General features: G+C 36.6%; 1 protein-coding gene across 3 annotated transcripts in view; it reads right to left on the minus strand.

The window, feature by feature from the left end:
• The window catches only part of CNTN3 (contactin 3), a 339,006-nt gene that overhangs the window by 237,346 nt on the left and 78,061 nt on the right, over positions 1-23,599 (minus strand). For all 3 annotated transcript variants that reach the window (XM_005547627.5, XM_015446200.3, XM_065538896.1), the window contains exon 2: positions 13,449-13,583. In XM_005547627.5, the coding sequence (XP_005547684.3) occupies positions 13,449-13,503 (55 nt within the window). In that variant the 5' untranslated portion in view covers positions 13,504-13,583. The remainder of the gene's footprint in view (positions 1-13,448; positions 13,584-23,599) is intronic.

Consider the following 23,599-nt stretch of genomic DNA (forward strand, 5'->3'; position numbering starts at 1 on the left):
GGCCTGATCTTGTCTCACTACAACCTCCGCCTCCCGGTTTCTAGCAATTCTTCCGCCTCAGACTCCTGAGTAGCTAGGATTACAGGCGCACGCCGCCATGCCCGGCTACCTTTTTGTATTTTAGTAGAGACAGGGCTTCACCATGTTGCCCAGGCTGGTCTCGAACTCCTGAGCTCAGGCAATCCATCCGCCTCGGCCTCCCAAAGTGCTATGATTACAGGCGTGAGCCACTGTGCCTGGCCTCCCTGCTTCTTAAGTGAGGATCCTGATTTTACACTTCCAGACTACTGAGAGGGATTGAATTGGGTTGTGGGGTAAGATATGGAGGTCTAAGGAAGCAGAACAGAAAGGACAACTGATAAGGGTAGGCTTTGTGTCCCCACCCAAATCTCATCTTGAATTGTAATCCCCATAATCCCCACGTGTTGAGGTAACTGAGTTATGCGGGCAGTTTCCCCCATGCTGTTCTAGTGATAGTGAGTGAATTCTCACAAGATCTGAAGGTTATAAGAGACTCTTTCCCCTTTGCTCAGCTCTTCTTCCTGACACCGTGTGAAGAAAGTGCCTTGCTTCTTCTTTGCCTTCTGCCATGATTGTAAGTTTCCTGAGGACTCCTCAGCCATGTCAGTCAATTAAGCCTCTTTACTTTATAAATTACCCAGTCTCTGGAAGTTCGTAATAGCAGCATGAAAATGGACTATTACAACAACCTTCCCCAAAATACATCTGGAACTATGGGGTGCAGAGAGAGGGGTATGTCTTAGAGTTGCCTAGGCTTACATTTGTTAAATTCATTTTAATTGATTCACAATTTAAAATGTAATTATCATAATGATTAATTGTAGACACAGTAGGCATACAACTGATAAACATACAACTGATAAAGTAAACATACAACTGATAAAAAGATTTCTTCAAATAAGACTAATCCTTACTGCATGCTGGACGGTTACTTTTTTCCTTTATATTCTATTCTATTGCACTCTATTCTATTCCATCTGATATGCTTTATCCTACTTTTTAAAATGCTAGACATAAACTACTACTATGTTCATAGCATCACAACATCAATGGGTTCTTATCCCCTATTTGATAAGCTTTGGTCTAGAAACCTTCTCTCCTGCCACCAGTGCCCCAGATTATTTTAGGAGCGAATGGGTGACGGGTGACAGCTGCAAGATATTTCTTTCATTTCCTTTTCTTAGGAATGAAACCAACCTTGGCAATGTACGAAAAAATATAACCATCTTAAAAACTGAAAGAGTATCACTGGGCCCAAGATACAGTAAAGACAAGAGAGCCTTCCCCAAATCTACTGAACTGCTACCTCTGTAGCCTCAGGGAGAAGAGAAATACTGTGTATTGCCGATAATGTTGGCAAACAAAAACACATTTTATTTTGTTTTGACAAGCATTGTTTCTTAGTGCTATACAGTATGGAACAAAATCCCTCTTCATTATATATACTTAGTTAATAAACACATGGATATTCTAAAATGTCAACCTATGAAGGGAAAATAGACATGGAATGCTAGGCCCAGTACTACACACTTTGCATTTGCTAAATCACCTAATTCTAAGTGACTATTAAGCACTCTGAATAAAAAAGTGGTGCTCCTTTTAATTCTTTTTTTTTTTTTTTTTTTTTTGAGATGGAGTCTTGCTCTGTTGCCCAGGCTGGAGTGCAGTGGCGCAACCTCCACCTCCTGAGTTCAAGCGATTCTCCTGCCTCAGCCTCCCGAGTAGCTGGGATCACTGGCACATGCCACCATGCCCAACTAATTTTTGTATTTTTAGTAGAGACGGGGTTTCGCCATGTTGGCCAGGCCGGTTTCAAACTCCTGACCTTGTGATCCACCCACCTTGGCCTCCCAAGTGCTGGGATTACAGGCGTGAGCCACTGTGCCTGACCTCCTTTTAATTCCTATTGCTTTCCTTAATAACGGCACAGATTATAAATAAGTAATCCACAGGGCTGGAGAAGATGAGTTAAACCGGAATCTATACATTTTTGGTACTATCGTTTTGGAGGAAGCATTTGGCAGTATGTATGAGAAGTCACCAAATTGTGTAAGGAAGTCTGAAGAAACTCTACTCTCGATTCTTTCATTCATCCTTCCTCATTATCTCCCTTGTAGTAATCGTTCCTCATTCTGAATTCCTAGAACAATGTTTGTTTGTGTATTTTACTCATCACAATATCGTTATCCTATAATATATTACATTTACTTGTTTTTCACTCTTATCATCCTCATCCCCAGGCTTTATACTTTCAGAAGATAGTGATCCTATTTAACACACATTTCTTCTAACCTCTTAGCGTACCTACTTTATATACATATATATATATAAAATACACATATATAAGTTTTCATATATATATATATGAAAACTTAGTAAATTAGAAATTGTCTGGGAATCTCCCTGGGTCTGTAGGTGTGTGTAGTTTTATGCATCATTGCGGATGGTTTTAATTTACAAACTGTTATAGCGGATCACAGAAAGAAAGACTTTGGACTTTCCTGAGACCACCCTAATCAGATACACTTATCTCCAACTATAATTTATGCATCCAACTATAAAATAATTCATTATATAAAAATATGAACATACAGCAGAAGCGAATTCAATGAATGTGTCTATGACTCTTATGAAACACCTTCACTGTGTCCTTACAGAGGCATCCACTGTCACTAGGCAGTTATTTCTGTTAGGCAGTTTGCAGATTCTTGATCACCTACACCCCGTGCACACCCTTCTGAGTACCACCAATACAGCTACAAGATAGGAGCAGCTTCATGAAAGCACATACAAAAATAGCACTTTCGACAGCAATAGCACCCTAAGATAGTAATCTTTTGCAAACCTCAGCGTGCTGAACTAAAGTCGCATTTCTGCATTTTAATCACTTGTTTGAAAGTAACAGCTGCCTGCGACATTAAAACAAAACAAAATAAAAATATTCAGTTCTACTTGGTGTTTCACTTACTCAGATCTCTAAGAATGTTTACTGTGGTTAAAGTTACCATCAAGAAGGGTCAGCATTAGCAAAGGTCTTACTATTCCTATGGAATGTATCTTTTTGCAAAATATCCCCAAATCTATGAGAAATCATTTATGCAAGCTATGAATTTAGTTAACAAGTAATCAAAAAGCCATTCTTACTTTAATCTAAATCTTCCAAAGTTAGGATTCAAATCAGTCACCTGCAGGCTGCCTGGACACATTCCACATCTTGGACCCTTCATGTCAGTTTGAGCTTTGGGTCTGCTTTTCAGATAGGACCTGGGCTAGTTTGTTTTTTTCAAGTTTTTGCAAATCACAGATTCTACAATCATATATGACCTACCATAGATACCGGGAATTTGGGTTTGCAGAGCTGCACGATGGTAGCTATTGGGCCAAATCTATCTTGAACAGTTCTTAAATTTGGATCAAAGAATTTCAGGGGGGGAGAAAACACTTCCTTTAAATTGAATGGCTTCATTTAAAAAAAAAAATGCAGCGATTTAGACATAAAGTCAAATTTCACCTTCTTACAAACAGAAAATCAAAGGTCTAGCAATCTTCAACTCAGCAATTCCATATCGATAAAGCACAATTTCCATATTCACAGACTACAGCCCCACAGGGAGTAAGGCATCCATGGTTGTCAGCAAGAAAGTCACATATAATTACTTGCAAAATAACTTTGTTTATCAAATAACATATCTTGGATTGATTTATGTCATTCTTCCTCCTGGAATATTTTTGCCCTTTATCCTTCAAGGCATAAAGGCTTGAAGGTACATCTAAGTATAATCCTACTTTAACATAAATTCAATTCAACACATCTCTACAAGAAGTAAGATAAATAAATAAATAAATTATCCTGGCATGGTGGTGTGCCTGCAGTCCCAGCTACTTGAGAGGGCTGAAGCCAGAGGATTGCTGGGCCCAGGTGTTCAAGGTTATAGTGAGCTATGATCTTACCACTACACTCCAGCTTGGGTGACAAAGTAAGACCCCTGTCTCTAAAAACAAACAAACAAAAGGAACATTTCATAACATGTGAAAATTATATAAAAGTTGAATTTTAATGTCCATAAATAAAATGGTATTGGAACACAGCCACACTGACTTCTGTATATATTGTCTATAGCTGTTTTATACATTACAAGGGCAGAGTTGAGTAGTTATGACAGAGACTACATGGCCCACAAAGCTGAGAATATTTACTATCTAGCACATGTTATGAAAAATCCTGCTGACCCCAGCTTTAGGAAGGAGCATGTCTACTAGGAGGAACAGTGACTTTGGACCACAATAGACATGATTTTTTTTCTCACTAATATTCCATTTAGCTTTAGGCAAGTCATTTAAGCTCTCCGAGCCACTGAATTCTCTACTGTTATATGGGAATGATATCTAAAATATAGGATTTTTGATGCAAAGATAAGCAGTATGTTTCATGGCAGCAGTGGCAATGCAATAAATGTCATTTGATATTATTATTGCATATTTTTTACTTAGTGTTGCATCAAACTTTTAATTACCTCTGACTGAGGAATCGTAATTTATGGGAATGCAGTCTAATACACGATTTTATTCATTATAGCCTCCTATATATACGGCCTGAGAAATAGGATGGAATTGTCATTATCTTCATGGTAGTTGTGAATACTGGTACCTGTGTTCAGTTATCTGGTTTAAGCAAATAAATGCAAGTATTAAGTCTGAGACAAAAGGTCCCTCTTAATCTGTGGAAGGTAGTAACTTCAAAAAAAGAGGGGGAAAAGGGGGAGTCCGTATAATGCCCACTGGATCAGTTCTCATTGAGAGACAATTCTCCAGCAAGTATTTACTTTCTACCCTTTCTTCAAATAATTACTCACCAAAGTAACATCAATGGGAAACTTGACAAAATAAGCAGCAAAGAGCTTTCAAAAACCTCATGAGGCAGAAGAAAAAGCATTAGACTATTTTATACCGTTGTTAGTTGAATGTTTACTTTATCTTCTCCCATAACGGAAAGAATGGCCATAGCACTGAGTATTCTCATTTGTTTGTCTGCATAATCAAGCAAAAAAAAAAAAATTATGCCATTTGTGGCCTTGTATATGCTGCAGTAAAATTATTCCTTAACGAAAAAATAGATGTTTACTCAGAAACCCACAAAGCACACTGTTCAATAGTCAATGCTTCATAATTATACACATAATTACGTTCCACTTAATACCACTTCTCTCTTTTTGTACATATGTTTGAGCTTAAATATCACTCGCAAGTGTGCAGATACTCGCTCACACACACTCATGGGATAAGAATGAAAAGTTCTATTTTGCTACAGAGTGAAGAAGTCATGCAAGGTATTTTAACATCCCCTAAAAAATTTAATAACACAAAACTTATTTGGAGACAAAATCTAGGAGCTCTGCTTCAAAAGCTTAAGGCTAACATAAAAACACACAAGTGTTGCCATCTCCCTTTACTTACTGGGTGACATATTCAGGCTGCCCTTTAAGTCAAAAAAGTTTTCAGAAGAAGACAGAATGCACGATGTTGCTGTGAAGAAAGTAAAAAAGGAAAAGACTATTCCCAGGATTCACATGCTTCTGGACTAAAATTTTAATCGTACCAGTGCTTCCATGTCCACAAGCGACACCAATCAATGTCACAATGGCAGCAACTGATCCCAGAGTTGCCTGATGCCTTAAGTTCAGTCAGTAACAGCTTTCACCACAACCTCCCTGCTTATAAGATTGGAGGAGCAAATAATGTGAACATGCTTAGAATAAACAATGAGTAACTAACCAGAGCCATTTATAAAATGGCAGCCTACATGTTCCACTCTCGCAGGTCAGCAGACACTAGAAAGTTGTCCAGATAAAGAAACCAAATAGTCACAAAGTTCAGGGATATGGCTTCATGTGTTAACATACCACTTCACACCCCCATAACTAGCCCTCAAGAGCTTCCACAAATAAGGGCTGGATCTTCAATGGCTGTGCGAGCAGTCCAAAAAAAAGAGCAGCTTCCTAAAAAGAAATAGTTTCACAAGGGTACTCGCCACTAGCTGAGGTCCAGGTCAGCCTGTGTAAAAAGTTTGTTTTGAACTGTCCTTGTAGTTAAGAGGAATAAATTGCCTCCTATTAAAGTGACAGGTGGGAATATTACTTTTGTCACCCCTCATCCTATAAATAAAGTAAACCCAGGTGGTATAAAGAGAAAGTAATAAGTCAAATGCCAAGATAAGAGCTTACTTCCTTAGTTGCCAGGCAGAAGTTGGAAACACATTGGGAAGTCTAACGGCCAGCTAGGGGTACAGAATTTTTTTGACTTTTTTTTTTTCAACATCAGGTTTGTTGTTTTCCTTATTTTCAAGTGATAAATATCAACAATGTAGTATGACCAAAAATCAGTGTTTAATATTTAATAAAGTGTTATTTTTTCAAAATGAATAGAATGTTGAGGAAAGATGTCATATTCACCAATATTTCAGCCTTAACCAACTAACATGAAATCGCATGTGCATAGTGGGATCACAATGATACAAAATTGGACAACTGAATTTGTAACACAATGGAGGTTATAATATGCTCCAATAATTGTCAACAATTTGACAGACCAAGGAATCAATAAAAAGGATGTTGAATAATCTTCATTTATATATTTATCTACTGATAGAGAAATGAATTCTAACAATCTCTCCATTTCTAGAAGTCATTTGCCATTTCACTGTACACTCCAAAGAAATTAATACGATGTTTTTGTAGCCATTATTAGTTGGTCGTAGGCCAAATGAAAAAACTGGCAACCATTACACAACCAGCCACCTTAGAAAGATACCTGGGCTATACTTTTCCTTACCACAGTTGCCAAATAACTTCTACAAGTTGTTCATTAACGTGACACTGCTTTAAAATGACAAGAATCATACCACGAAAGATAAAATGACTCCATCTTCTCCCATGGTTTCGTCCAGTTATGCAACCAGATGCTTATATATGTAGGGATGCATGTGTAACTTGATTTTTCTCCGCTGTATATAGTTCTCACAAAATAATTTTAAATTTAAAATGTCTCTATTTAAAATAGCATCCAGTGTTGGATTTGTAACCACAGAGTTCTGTCACTATGCATTGTCTCAAACTTAGTATTGGTTGATATTCAAAGAAAGTAAAATGCAGAGAAGTGAAAATAAATTGTATTTACATACCTATCAGTGGGAAAAGAGAAGACACACAGTAACTTAGGTCTCACCAACAAAACAAGAGCAGACAGCTCTGCCAGTTCTCAAATTAAAATATGCAACCAGTTTTTGAGTTATAATTTTGCCTCGAAAGTAATACAGAATGCAGAAATGGTCCTTAGAAATGAATATCTTCTTATGTTCAAGCTTTGAATTTCTGGATGTGGGGAGGGAACTGGGTATGTGGGAAGTTTGAAAAGAACGAACATTGGAAGGGTGCTCTAGTTAATAGAAGAAGGGACCCTCAAGGCATACCCCCACAGGATTTTTCATTCCATAGAGTGTGAATGTTATATCAAGCAAAAAGAAAATTTTTTAAAACTCAGAGAAAAGAGAACATAGAAAGTATGTGGGAGCTAGATACTGCACAGTTGAAATGAGAATTATAGAAAAACATATGTAAAATACCTCATATAGGGCCCACTTCTGAAGATGGTCAAGTGATGATGGTCATTACTTGTATGCAAGCTTCAAGACAATAACTGGCAACTGATAATCATGAGGAAATGGCCTCTTTCCACACTGGTGAGCATTTTCATACCATCAAACTCATATCATTATTGGCAAGATGGCATACACATACTATAAAGGAAATGCACATCCCGTTTAAGGACCCAATCTCCCAAACACTCAGTAGTGGGTGAAATAAATCAGCAAGAATTATTTGATGCAAGAAACCATTAGTATGCGTTCACTATTCATTCCAAAAGAGCAGTGTACAGTCTTCAAGAGCAAAAAACAAGGTAGGTGAACACAGCAGCCAGGGCTTGAACATATCAAATATCTACACTGTGAATGAAATTCTGATCCACTAAGCCAGTTGGCATGCCAAGGAATTTCCTAGCCAGTTGATCTCAATGAACCCTCAATTTTTTTTTTACTCAGAAGCAACTCTATCTGGAAGAATTCATTTTCCTTTCAGCAACCCAACCTTCCTGGGAAGTTCAGCATTTGACCATTCACTTAAGGCTTTTCACCTTCAGAACACTTAGAAGTTGAAATCTTCAGAGATATTTTCAAAAGACAACTCTCCTCAACTCCTCTTAGTGCACACCCAGGTCTTCGTGCAAAAACTCTCCTCAACTCCTCTCAGTGCTCACCCAGGTCTTCGTGCACATGCACCTCTGTCTCCCAGTCACTGATAAGTATCAACAGTCTCCCTTACCCACCACCAAGGAGGAACCACTTGGTTCTTTTCTGTAAAAGAATGTACAACACACCATACTGATAAACGGCTTAGTGCAGCTGAAAACCCCCTAGATGAAAATTCTGGCAGTCTAGAAAAAGCCCTACTGAGTCAATAACAAGCTACGTGACTTTGAACAAGTACCTGAAATGCTCTAGACCCCACTGTGTCATCTACAACATGAGCAGGCCTGGAATGCACACAGATATGCACGTAAATACAGTTGACTTCTGAACTACACAGCTTTCAATCGCACAAGTCCACATTTGCATGGATTTTCCTTTGCCTCTGCCACCACTGAGACAGCAAGAGCAACACCCCCTCTTCTTCTTCCTCCCCAGTCTACTCAATGTGAACACGATCAGCATGAAGACCTTTAGGATGATCCACTTCCACTTAATGAATAGTAACTACATTTTCTCTTCCTTTTGATTTTCTTAATAACATTGTCTTTTTTCTAGCTTACTTTACTGTAAGAATACAGGATATAATACATATAACATACCAAATATGTGTTAACTATTTCATTGGTAAGACTTATGGTCAACAGTTGGCTCTAAGTATAATAGTTAAGTTTGGGGGGAGTTAAAACTTATACGCAGATTTTCCTACTTGGAGGGATGGTCAACACACCTACTGAGATGGGGCAGAGATCCTTCTTAGGGTCCTGCCAAGCCTTTCCAAGAATAGAAGTAAAGAAAAATCTTGAGTTCCTTCAAGGGAAATTCCAGGCACTGAGCTAGCCCTGAGAAGTAAATGAGCAACTTGCTAAGTAAGAACATAGTAATAGCTTAAAACAATAGCCAAGGAAGTTGGAGTCACAATATGTCTGGCTCCTCTGGAAACTAAAGGCAACATCTTAATATATGTCCCTGAGCTGTTTTTCAGTAACAGGGACCTTTATCAAATGGACTCTCTGGCATACAACCTCAGATAAGGGGGAAATGAGGACTGGAACCCTGATCACACTTCTTTGTTCTAAATTTCTTCCTGAGAGCCCCAGAGGAAGTCATGCCCACACGCCAGAACTTAACACTCCTTTCTGCTGACTCCAAGTTTTTAGACAAGGCTTCCCTTTCCTGACCAAACTCAAATCAGAGAGCCAGAATCCATCTAGGAGAGGGACTGTAACCTCCCTCTCTTCTTGCTTCAAGATACTCAGCTTTTTAGGCCAAAACCAATGTATAACCTGCATGTACTGATTTCCGATCTGGCCTGTAACTTCTGCTTTTCTGAAATTTATTGCTACCTTTAAAAACTCTTGCTTATCAGCCACTGAGGAGGTCAGGTCTTAAGTGTGACGTGCCCAATGCTCCTTGCTTGGCTGCCTGCAAATAAACACGCTCCTTTCTCCCACCACAAAGCCTTGGTGTGGATATTTGGCTTTACTGCACCAGGAAAGCAGACAGTTAGTTACCGAACTGTCCGTTCAGTAACACTTAACACCCATATTGTGCTAGGGTCAACTGTATACATACGTACATGTAAGTAAGTATAATTCAGTTTTATCAAAGTTATTATGGACCTTCATATATTTTCTTCCCCCCTTAAAGCCCTACATTCCAGTAATTCAAGGCTTCCTATTCACAAGCCTCATTGGCTTTTCCTCAGATATCCTCTTCTTCCACCTCTCCCTTTTCTTGAACTGCTTCCTCAGTTTCCATGATATCCCGCGGCACTAGAGATCCTTCCACATCTCTGTTCAATCTTTTGTAAGCTCTCCCACTTCACCCTGGGTTCTGGCATGCCTCCTTTCATTTAACTCTCCATACTTCATCCCTAAACCTTCCCCTTGGTTGCTGTCACTAGGCAAACACCTCCCTGTCTTGATCTCCTGCAATGATACCCACCCCCTGTGAACATACCAGTTTCCACTCTTTTGCTTTCAACAGACTTCCTGCTCAGGGGTATTTAAAAACACTTTTATGGGATGAGTACTTTAAGACAGCTTAACACTTAGGCAACAGTCAATTAAATTCATTTGAGTGAGCACTTTATTTGCAGGAGTCAGTTAACTAATCAACAGATACTTTTGAGACTGCTATTTTAAGAACTAAATAAAATTGTGGGTTGTATCTAAACTTATATGTTTGTTGAACTCTAATAGCACTTGCAATGTAATTTCTTTTAAGTTCCACATATGCCTTCTTAGTCACCATGAAGCTTACAAAATATCCAATATGTGGAGTTATCAATGATCAAGGTTATAAGAATAAAATACACCAACAATGTTTGCATCTTTTACTGATTCTCACATGCATACTCTGATAAACTGTCAAGATTTAAATGGTATAAATGAAAAGCAATTCAAGATTTAGTCTGCTGCAATAGAAGGGATAATTTGAAATAAGTTTATCTGTAAAAACATGGAGGATGTCAAGATTTATAAGCAGGGATCAGTGACATCTCCATTCCACCAGCATCAATGCTATCAAATCATATCACACTGTGTACAAATACTACAGAAGAAATGACAGCCAGTTGAGTTTGTGGCAATTGCTTACTCGAAGTGCCACATCCAACACCACAAACTCACAAAGTTCCAAATCTGCTTTGAGATTAAATGCAGTCCAGAGGCATTGCTGATCATTTTCTCAGTGATTATAATAGTGGTGTTATTAAAACCACCAAATGAAAAATACTCCTCAATCATTTCAGGAAGAACCTGAAAAGTTTATTTTCCTTTCAGAGCATTCCTTAATCACTATTAAGGAAAGACTAGTACAAAAATTCATTTACATTTGCATGACATAGAACGGATGAATGCTATGATTGAAAGCATTTGAAGATGTGTGTCAGTAGTCTTGGGCTGTATTTGCATACATTGCAACTATCATTGTGAAAACAAGCAGCCCAAATATGTGAATTTTGTGGACATGTGTTGTCCATGACTAAATCTACAATATTAAAGTAAGCCAATGTTCCTGTTTGGTGACCATGTATTTTATCCTTCATTATAGTATTGATAATTTTTAAAAAATGATTTCATGAAGGTAATCTATATTATCTCATATAGTGTGATCTGTAGTCTCAATTATAATAGGCTTAAGTGTATATTTATATGGACATAGGCCTCTATTGCCTTTCTAACTCCCTAAAGAGGCAAATATATAGTTCAGGGGTCAATATATTACATATAATTACGTGTATAATTACACACAGGGAAACATATGTACATATATGTGCAAATACATATAATTACATAAATTTGCCACATGTAAATCCAATTCTCCCTTACAAATCCTTATAATGTTTTTACCACCATATCTAGAGATTAGTTGACCTTTAAATTCTTTATGATGTCTTCACATCTTACTAAACGGGACACTGCTTTTTCCATATATTTGTTCATAAATATGTAAAACATTTCTCAAAAATGCTGAAACATAATACAATTTGCACATAATGGAAAATTACAACTAAAAATGTGAAACTTTTCAAAAGCTGATCTCATTTTCCTTTGCTACCTTTCTACTTTCTGAGTATGTCTTCCTCCTTCTGAGTATGTCTTTCTGTGAATGTCTCCTCAACTATTTGGAAAATTTCAAGATTGCTTTTACAAAATTTAATATCATAAACAGTAATACTGCTGCAGTATATTTTCTGTCACTTTTGTTCCTTTTCCTAAAACAGAGATTATATTTGAAACTTTATAAATGAAGACAAGATTCCAAGAATAAAATATTTTACTATATTGAACTTTTTCCAAAGCCCATTTGAAAGTCAGAAATTTTTAAACAACTATTCCTTTTGTCCTCAGTGCTAGATGAGTAGCAGTCAATGAAAATGTTTTAGAAACAAAATTGAAGCATCACAGTAAAAATCTATAAAAACTATAAAAACATCTTTCTTTTAAAAGTTAAAGATTTTAATCTGTAACTATTATTGACTATGGATCTTTGCTATATATTATCATGTAAATATTTGAAGCATGTTTGAACTTTGACATAAGAGCCCAAAAGTCTACTCCAATCTATTCATGTCTTTAAATAACATGTGTTTTACTTGACTACTCCATTTGGCCTCATTCCGCACTCATTTTCTTCTTTTAGAAAAGTCTCGAGCTACTTTTTTGTTAGGCTCCTTAGGTATCATGAAGAAATTATGTTTAGTAGAAAAGTGGTCTTCTAAGGAGACGAGGACTGAATTTTAGGAGTGATGATTTTTATAACTTACTTTCAAATGTGTTAACCAAAATAAGCACATAGATTTTAAAAAAAAGGAAAAAACACACACTCATACACATATATACAGAAGAAATACAGTAAAATGGTACAATAACTACATCTCAATGATACCTACAGATGTATTCATTCATTCTATTATTGTTTCAGCTTTTTTGGTGCTTGAGAATATCATAAAAGGAGGAAAAACAAAATAAAATAAACAAAAAGTTAGTTGTATATACATTATTTTTAAAAAAACTTTTCACTTGTTTCTCCAGAAAGTAAAATAAAATTAACAAAATAAAATACAACAAATGATTTGTAATAGTTGTTTTGTATGTGTCAAAGATGAGAATTTTTTTCATTTTTTCTTTCTACTTTGTTCTAAATTTCAAATTTTCCAAAATTAAAAAAGAAAATTATATCTATATTCAGTTTTAGTCCTTTAGACAAGTTATTTGCTAAAAGTAAAACATATGAAAATACCAGCACTTTTTAAATTTATATACTCCTTTATATGTGAGATCTCGCCTCTTTAAGTCTCTTTGGAAAAAAATGTCACAAATTAACATGCTCAAATTTGATGTTATATTCATAATACCAAAGCATAATATAAGTAGATCTGTACTATCAGATGTCATTATATTTGCTATGGAAATAAAAATGGCTTACAAAAATAAGGGAAGGAATAAGAACCCAATTATCAGATTAGAGAATTTAAATTTTCCTTTTGGGGGGGAAAGCATTTGTTTTTTTTGCTATTGGTGGAGTTTTATTTGGAGTTTTATTTCAACACCTGAAAATTATGCAAGCATATGACTCGAGTATACTTCTAACCTCAACTTAGAAAATACAGGATTTTTACCTCCCAAGCAGCCAATGAATGAAAGCAGGATCAACTGTTTCCATGGAAACATCATCTTTAATTGCCAAATGCAAGAGTAACTCTTGTCCAGTCTCTGATGAATAGAATGCTTTGTCTTCAGGTAAATCCTTTAATCTGTAAAATATATGTACAAAGAAGTTAGCTTTTAAAAAAGCTGCTTTAAAAAAGCAATTTTGCTCTTTTTGTAAAAACTCTTTATCATTTGGAGACACTGAAAACCCTCGGATAAAACAAATCTGTTTTGATACGAAATAGAGGATGCTTGAAATGTAGATACTTAAAAAACATGTAACTCATAGGTAGATGGAAACGATCTTATAGAATTTGAAATGTTTACCAATACTAAAATATTAAATTTTAATAATTATTAAAACTTTTGCCAGATAATTTCAAGAAAGAAAACATTAACCTAAAATTCTAACTTATTCAATTTTCTCTAACGATAGCATTCTGGCAAAACCAACAGAGTCAAATAAGCAGATATCTTGAAGCACTAATTTTTGCAGTTTCTGAATTCCTAATAAAGCATGCAAATTATAGATAGCATTATCAATGTCCATCTCAGACCTATTTTTTAAGACAACTGCAGAAAGTTCCCAATTACATATGCTGTGTAAAACAGATTTTAAAATGCTAACGGTAGAAAATGCTCAGTCTGAGAACCTTGCAAATGAAACCATTTTCTTTTTTGCTTTCTTTAATTTTCATAAACTTGAATATATTGGTTGAGAGGAAATAATTATGTGAAAGTCTTGTGTCATTTTGAGTGGCCACTTAAAACTAGTTAAGCTGCATGGTTAATGATCAAGTACATGTGATACACACATCTGAATCTCTGGACTCCTAAAATTCAGTTGGTACCACACACAGAATTAATGATTTTAAAGTTTGTTACTTTAGTGAGGAACAGGTACAACTCTCTGATTCAGCAGCTGCTACTGATTGAGCTGTTTTAGTTGTCACTGACCCAAAGAGAGAACTCAGCCTCCTGTAGACAGTGGTTCCCAACAATGGGTTCCTGACGTGTGGCGTATGCAATCAGATATTATGTACATCCCAAATAATAAGAAATCAAATAATAAAAATATGACAACTTGAAAAATATGTACTTAAAACAATATGTTAAGTCATCTTTCCTATAATAATGCTCTTGGGTGCCTGCAATCTAATATATACTCTTAGGTAGGATGTAAGAGATGGAATTGTGGCTAGAATGCCTAGGCATCACTCTCTCTAGGTCCACTGGAATCTGAAACAAGTGCAAATACAATTGAGAACTGCTGTTCTAAGAATTGCAGGTTAACAACTTACAATAGTACCATTGATCTTTAACCTTCATTCAATATCCCCACTGCTGCAAACTGCATGTCTCAGTTTGGGTTCCACAACCCAAATAAGACAAAATGAATTCAAGTGCAAGTAATTTACTTGGGAAGCAAAGGACAAAAACAGTCAAGATGGGGAAGTAAGACAGGAAAAGAAAGACAGCCTAGACAGGGTGAAATATAAAGCCTACTAACACCATGGATGACTGGAAGTCCAGTTCCTATAGAACCCAGGCCTAAGAGTCATCCAAGAGTCATCTCTGAGTTATTCTTGCAAAGAGGCAAGGCAGCTGGGGTATTTACACACCAATTCCCATGACAGTAGTAACTGCCCAGTACTTGTAACCTCCTAATAGGGCAGTAAATAACTACAGAGGTGAAAAAAAGAAAAAGGAAAGAAATGCATATACTAGCTATTAAAAGTGGTGTGTGCACTGAAGTGATGAAGGCAAGAGGATGAGTAGGGCACATGTAGTGTCTGCTACACTGGCTTTTTGAAGTTATTTTTAACAGCATCAGGTCCCAAGTGATTGATGGCCAAAATTATTGAGTAATTTAAATGTACGAGGGAGAAATACACATTCCACCTCAATCAATCATTATACTGCTCAAGCTTTTCCAGTGGTTGATTTTCCCTGCTTGGACCAAAGGGTCTCAGGTATCTTGCCTTCCTCCTTCTTCTGCTCAATCAATGACATATCCTGTGTCCATAATTAGTTTCAATTACTAATTTAAATGATAACTGAAATCATTCTAGATTAGATTTAATTTATAACTGACAGCCATAGTTTTTTTCTAATCATGCATTTGAGGAAACTGTGGTCCAAAAATCAGGAGAAAGATGAAACACACACAAACATGCATACACATATAGACAGATAGACTGGAAAACCAATAATATTTTAAATTATCAAATAAAATGCAATGTTAACTAGTCATAAAAGGCATGTGAAACATGAGATATGTTAATTTGATACATATACATGTCTAAGACTCATGAGAAACTAGGAAATGATAGTAACATGCACTAAAGTCTAGGGACAATGGGTAAGACTCGACCACTGCAAAGTCTTGAGGAGTACGTTGATTGAATTGGTACTTCCTTCCTCAAAGAAATTATAGCTATCCAGTACATACACAAAATCTAACTTAGAAAGAATTCGGCAATAACAGAATAACAGACTTAAAAAGAACAGGTAGTTGGGAATTTCAGGAAAGGAAGGGGAAACTCTAGCAAAGAATTGTGCAGTAACCTTGCCATTATCATCCTCATCTTTAATATCAAAAACTATTCAAGTAAATATATGAAGCTCTGCCCTATGTCATTTGGAAAAAAAAAATACATGGTCTGTGTCCTAATACTGTAATGGGAAAAGAGAATATTATAAACTCTTATAAATAAGATAAGGAGTAAATTACTAGATTGATGGATAAAACTCTGAAGGTAGAACCACCATTTACCCATTGCTGGTTTCTCTAATGTTCCAAATACCCTTTCACAGGAGGCTTTCAAGCAATGTTTCTTGCTGAGCTTTAAGAACAATGAATGAGTCACTCGGGAGATTAAATCTTTGCACTGGACATCAAGTGAGTGAAAAGCATTTCTACTGGAACCAAAGGATAAGTCACAGCATGGGATCTGGCCACCATTTGAAAATTACTTCAGGAAAGTGTATAAGAAGGCATAAAAGAAGGTGATTGTTTTCAAAAAACGTTATCTTGCCAACAATCCATTCCCAAGATAACATGTACATTGATTATATTTAAAACATATAAATGTGTTCCAAGACGCTCTAAATTATTTTTGAAAACTCATTCATTCAATAAAAATGTATTGAGTACCTCTCAGGTGCTGGGATTACAATTCTAGAGGGAGGTGGAGGTGATGATGGGATTGTCAGGAGACTGATCATCCCCATACTCATGGAGTGCATCAACTATTGCGAGTGACACCTTGTTTAAATGAGTGCGGAGTATTTATAAATTGCCCACGTGAAAGGTACAGTGGAGGGGTAGATGTTTCTAAGACATCTACCTAAATGAAAGCATTCCTCATCAGGAAGGTTAGGGAAAACTTCTCTGAGGAAGTGGGGTACAGAGGAAGAAAAGAAGAGATGACATAATGAGGTGTATGTATGTGCTGCAGAGTGAGGGAAGGAAGAAATGTTTCTAGTGTAGACAAGTACTTGGTGTGGATTTATGAGGTGGCAGATAGGCTTGTGAGTAGCTAATGTCTGGACACTACTCCTCCATCAACTACTACTTATCTCCATGCTGTCCCAGGACCCCACCACACCTCTCTGGAGCCAAGCAAAAGGCTCAGCAGAGGGCTTCCAGAATCCCGCTCTAGCCCATGTCACTTTGGATTGATCAGTATGCATGCCCTACTGCTGGTTAAATATTTTAACAATCACCTCTGGGCATAGCAAATAGAATACGCAAAGGCCCTGTGGCTTAGGTGCTCATGGTATGTTCTTAGTCTTGGGTTGCATGAACAGAAAGAAGACTAAAGAGATGAAATACACATGGCAAAGCTCAGCATGGTATGAAATGAGACTGCAGATGTACAGCGGTCCGTCTTGTATGACTGGCTAAGGGTATTAGTCTCAGAATAAAACCCTTGAAAAGTTAACTGCAAGTTTAATCAGGGAGGTGAAATAATCATATTTGAAATAAACATTCAAATTAGAAGTATTATAATCTGTATCTGGCTTAACAAGATGAAAAGAGAACACATTTTGCAACATATCAATTTTACTCTCACCCACAAATTCATAGAAATTAGAAACTAGAAAACAATAGACAAAGAATTTAAGAGAAAAGATATGCTAATAATCATATAATATTCATTTATATGTACACACATGCATACACTGTATAAAGTTTGAAGATAAAAAGAAATGTCATTCAGGAAGATTTTTTTTTTTAATTATGTTGCTTATTTTTAATCAATGTTAAAGTAGGACATTGACTTTATAAATAATGAAGGTAATTAATACAATCACAATCTGACTTCTCAGCATTGCCAAGTATCATCATGGAGAGAGGGGACGCATTAAAGCTCTCCCCACTTTTGAAATCACAAAGCCAAAATAAATACAAAGGAAGCTACTGAAGCAAGGCAAATACAAATCAAAATGTCATCTGCTACAATAAGAATATTCTTCTATTCACAGGAATGTTTTAAGCCAAAGAAAAAATAGATACCCTTTAGAATTTTCCCTGCTAATAGACATTTGCATTTAAGGGCTAAAGCTTAATATATTCACAACACGTTCTCATGGCAATCTTTAAATAGCCCCCAAATTTAGTGCATATTGACAACTGTACTATCTATTCTTAATGTCAGCTGAGCTAAAAAATGCTAGACCTTGGATTCAAAACCAAAAATGCTCTAAATAGTTGTGCCTGGTTGCTCTAAAAGAAGGAAGAAACCATTTGTGGCTTGTCATATACTTTACAAAACTGCTACTAAGACTGCAGATATCATGAAATATTGATATGTATTTATTATTTTTAATGTATACAGACAACCTTGAATATCATCTTGGCAAATGCTGAGAGTTACATTTCTTTATGTGGAGAAAGTTTAGGTGTGAGAATGATTTGGCAACATTTCTTTCAGATAACATGTACCTAACAAGCATTTTCTTTCTCAGACAGAAAAACCCTACAGCAATTTTAACCATAAGGATTGCTTAGTACACCACCCTCTCTTGCATCCACAAAAAGTCATCTCCAATTTCGATACTTTAGAAACGAATTATATTTATAAATATATATTATTCCTAATCTTCACAAAAAAATTGAGCAGGTTAAAGACATTTATTATAGTAAAATATTCAATTAGTAATGGACAAATGTTTGATACCTATGGGTGTTGTATTGTGAATCTTCTAGAACTTACATTAACTCACTCTCATGGTATGCAACCACTGTAGCATGGTAGTCAACTAGTTAATGAGTATACTGGCTTGTTGAGACTGTGTATCCTGCCAGATCAGAAATCATGCATCACATAACCGATTTGTTCATTCATAATCACTCACTCATTCACTCATCCACAAGCTTCACATCTTCCAGAGATGTAGTTCATCCACTCTGCATGCTGACCCTGCCTCCCTCCTGCTGAAAACTGGCCAGATAGGTGATAAAAGTTACATGAACTCTGGGCTCCAAATCCAAAATTCTTAACCAGCTCACCCATCTTTCCTGCACTTCACAAGTGTTCAGCAGCAAAGAGGGAAGAATATAATGTGCCCAGTTTGATGTTACCTTCCATACCCGCAGTTCTGTGTTGACAGCAGAACAATGGACAAATAGGGTGAATGCCAGCTGGAAGTCATTCCGTGCTCCCATAGACACCTACAGCACTTTATATTCTCTTCCTTGACCCTTGACACTTCCAACACCTTCTATTGCATTATTTAGATCATGGCTTCTCTCTCCGACTAGACGATAATCTTCAAAAAACAGTGATTTGTAACCTTTCATATGTTAAGGTCCCTTTTAGAATCAGCCAAATCTACGAACGCATCTATCTCTGTAGTCCAAATGCACATAGACAGACATAAGCTAACTTGTGTGTACTCCATGCTTTATTATACTGAAAAATAACTTCTTTTACATAGGAATCATATGTATATATGTGTATACCTATATAGATAATGTGTGTTCATGTGTGTATATTCAAAGATTTATTTCTTGCTTATTTTTCATGCATAAATTAATGAAAATTTTATGACAATGCAAATAAATCTAAACTATACAAATTGAAGAGAAGGAAAATCCTGTTCAAAGAAACAAATATTCCTGAGGATACTGTTGAAAAACTTGACAAACAAGTTTAAATCATGACATTGTTTTTTATATGGTGAGGTATATTATCTCTGATATTCTGTTAATTTTTGCTTCTGGTCTTCCAGCAATGAGTGGACATAAGTAGTAGCAAAGAGAATCGGAGCTCTTGTTGTATGTACATTGCAGTAGATGGGGCGGCAATACAAAAATAGTGCCAGAACGTTCTGAGATGCTATGTGTTGGTTTCAGAGCTTCTTTCAATTTGTCCTCAACTCAGAGAGATCTCCTCTGGCAAGACCAACATCGCTGATGCTATGCCAGAAAAAAATTACAAAGCTGTTTTTCAATTGGTTCCACTAGTTTCAACCAAGTGCAAGCTAAAGGGACAAGACACAGTTACCTAATCATGCCAACCGATATGCTTCAAAATATTAGACAACATGTCAACACATTTTAAGTATACTTGACAAAGGGTTTGCTTCAGTGTTCTTGCTTTGCTTTAAACTTCAAATTACTTGGCCAATTCCAGGTCACACTGCTTTACGAGCCTCTCCGCAATTATGGATGACTATTTGTACTTGACATGCGATAATGTCGCTTGTTGCATGTTTCAAGACAAGACTTTTGTTTAAGAGCAAGTCCGAGTTTCAACAGTGTTGCAGGATTTTGAAAGCAAGTCTTCATCCCTGACGGTTCAAGAACAGCACTGTCTAATGTTTTTCCAAGGTTCCAAGGTAGCCAAATCTAAGGTGCTTTTTTGGAACATTTTTTAAGTGTCATATTTTCCCTAAAAATAACCTTTACACATAAAAGGAACTTAGACTTTAGGATCTTACTACATGTAATGATGAAAGGAAAACTAAATGATAAGTAACTTCTATGATATATTATTTTCCATGACATCTTCCAAGTTAAACATGAAACAAAATGAACAAAGACAAATTTAAATAATTATAAGGGTATGCAGATTTTCCTTCCCTTTGATTCAATAGGAAATGATTCCAGACCTCCTTGTATGATAATGAAGAATGTACCTTTCCTAAGTCTACATAATAACATTCCTTGCCACCATATATTTACTTAGGATTTAAAAATAGCTTAATAACATAATATAATATAAATGTTTTCCTGCAGGGACAATTTTGCAATACCAGGAAGGAAACGAAACAGTAATGTAATAATCACTAACTTTTATGGAGTGCCCATTATGTGCCCGGAACTGCTCTAAGTGCTTCCTATATATTAACCCACTATAATCCTCACAACCACTTATGGGGATCTTTCTGTTATCACCCCCATTATAAAGAAATAGAGACACAAGTGGGTGAACAAATCCGTCAAAGAGAAATAAAGATAGAAACTGTGTACTTACAACATATTTTCCCCACGCAATAGATACCAAATGGAATGCTTAAGTAATCAGATCATTAGAGATCCATAAAGTATAACCTGATATTTTATATATTTTTAAAGGTCTGTATTAATATAACTGGCAATTGAAAATTTAATGTCAGTTACTTCTTCTGTAAAGGGAAAGGACTTGACTATTAACATAAAAACTCCACTGCTTGATTTCAAGCTTATGCACTGCGGTAATGCACCATCACTGCAATAGGCATGAATGTAGAAGAATACAGCAACTCTCTCTGGGATTAAATGAAAACACTTCGAAGACACAGTAAACCACAAACATAAGGTGCAAAATACCGTGTGCAAAAGAAATATGGGGTTTTTTTGGTCTCCATATTTGCTGTATATAGTGTATATACAGCATATATATTTGTAACTATACAAAATAGTTCTTGAATGGCATAAGAGACCTGTTAAAAGCAGTTATGTCTGGGGAGGAAAACTGTGGGGTCAGGAACAGAGAATAGAAAGATACAAATTTTCACTATACAGTCTTTCAAAAATGTTAAATATTCTTCAGTGTACATATATCTATTATCCAAAGCATTACTAAACTTTTACAATGGATTAACAATAGAAAAGGAATATATCTTCCAGGTTAAAATATTTCAAACAATACAGAGCTCAACACGTGGCACTGAAATTCTCTTTGCATAGTCGCCACCTCAGCTGCCTGGGTCATGTGTTCTTTAGAAACTCTTTACAAACTGGAATACATGGTGGTAACTCTAAGAATCAATTTTGTTTTAGCCTGACATGTATGTAGGCGCCATAAATGCGATTTTAGAATTAAAATGTCTTCATATAGTTATCAAAATAATTTACTTATTATTTAAGTGGTTCCCCAGCCTCATTCTGAAGGTGTTCTGAAACTACTGAGAGGTTACCACTAAGGATAATGTCCCAGTTATCTGCCACAAAAATCTGTAAAGTCATTTATTACACTAGTGTTCATAGTGGTATAAATTATGAAATGAAACATTTTTAAAAAGAAAAAAAAATTTATTCCTAAAATGATAAAATGTGAAAAATCTGTAAACAATACTTTTGTGAGAGTTGAGTAGAAAAGGGTAAATGAAATGAAAAGTACAAAGAGAACGTTTTGGCTGAAATAGAAAGAGTTTCAACATTGAGTTCTAACTGTGCACACCAGCCCAGACCATTCTGTTCCTCACCTCATGATCACGGAAGGAGAGTCATCTTGGGGAAAAACTCAAATTCACTGCGTGCCTGCAGCATGTCAGGTATAAGCACAGAGAAAGAATATTTTAAAATAAATTCGTGTCTTCAAGGCATTTAGACTCTCAAGTAGCACACTGACCATAAGTATAATTAATTATACTACATTTTAATAAGAGATTCTAGACTGGAAGACAGACGTCTGTAACAGGATGCTCATGCAAAGTTTCCTGGACCACCAAGACTCAGCAGGTATGACATCCCAAAGGGAGGTGCCAGAAAGAAGTGCAAACATTTAAGGGAGATCTTGCAAAACCATCTGTCTGGTTCTCACGGCTCACTCACATTAGAGTTGTCCAGAGACTAAGTAGAGGATTTGAGAGAGGGGTGTCTTCGGAAAGAACTCTTCCTCACAGAGAGGAAGGCAGGTACTCCTTTTAAGCTGTACTTTAAGATTACACATCAAGGAGACCACAGAGAGCTACCTTTGGAGGGATGCAGTGGTCTGGGATGATACTAAATGAGACAACTAAATGAGAATGAGAGCACGCTGGAGCCAAATAGAGGGTTGCAACTGGTGAAGGAAAAGGATTCTGAGAGATGTTAGGGGCACAGAATGCATGACGTTTCCTGTGCGCCAGACACACACGGGTAAGCACCTGAGGAATATGGTTATTATACCTCCTGAGCAGGAGAACCTCCTTCTGGGGAAAGAGACCTCACAGAGGAAAGCTAGGGTATCTCTGGACTTGTGGGGGCTGAGAAAGAAGGAAGTGGCTAGCTGGGGCTGGGAAGAGGGAGAGTGCAGCACTACATTCAGGGAACTGAGGGGGAAATATCCCCGGTGTTTTGGAATCTCAAGTGAACCCATGAAAGAACCTCTGGAAGAAAACGCCAGTTCTGCACTTCTACCAAGTCTAAAGCGACATGACCACTAAGCCACTAAAACGGGATCCATCAAGTTGAACTTGCTGGTCTCCCTTCTTCTCTTCTGGGCAAAATACTTAGCAGAATTGGAATTACCGAGTTAGGGGGAAGCAGTGCAGGTGAACTAGGTGAGAAAAGAAGCCAAAACATTATCTCTTTAACTGTAGACCTTCCCTCCGCACCAACTTAGCACCAGGGAGGGAGATGAGTTTTCCCTTTAAATCAAGTTTTACCTTTTAACTATTGCATAAGACAGGACATTGTAACTTTTTTGCTTGAAACTGTATTTCTTACCCAAGCATTGTCAGAAGTGGAGTGGGTGGGGCTACCTGAGTTTTCATCTGCCGCGGGAAAGGAGCTAAGAGAAGAACTCCCATAAGGGGCAGGAAAGACTAGAAAGCTGACTTAGGGTTACATCTCATGAGTGGTGCTTCTCTTCTTCCATGTACAGTTATAGACAGGAAGTACAACCAACGTTTAGAAAATGGG

The sequence above is a fragment of the Macaca fascicularis genome, chromosome 2 (assembly GCF_037993035.2).
Source record: "Macaca fascicularis isolate 582-1 chromosome 2, T2T-MFA8v1.1".
Classification (NCBI taxonomy): domain Eukaryota; kingdom Metazoa; phylum Chordata; class Mammalia; order Primates; family Cercopithecidae; genus Macaca; species Macaca fascicularis.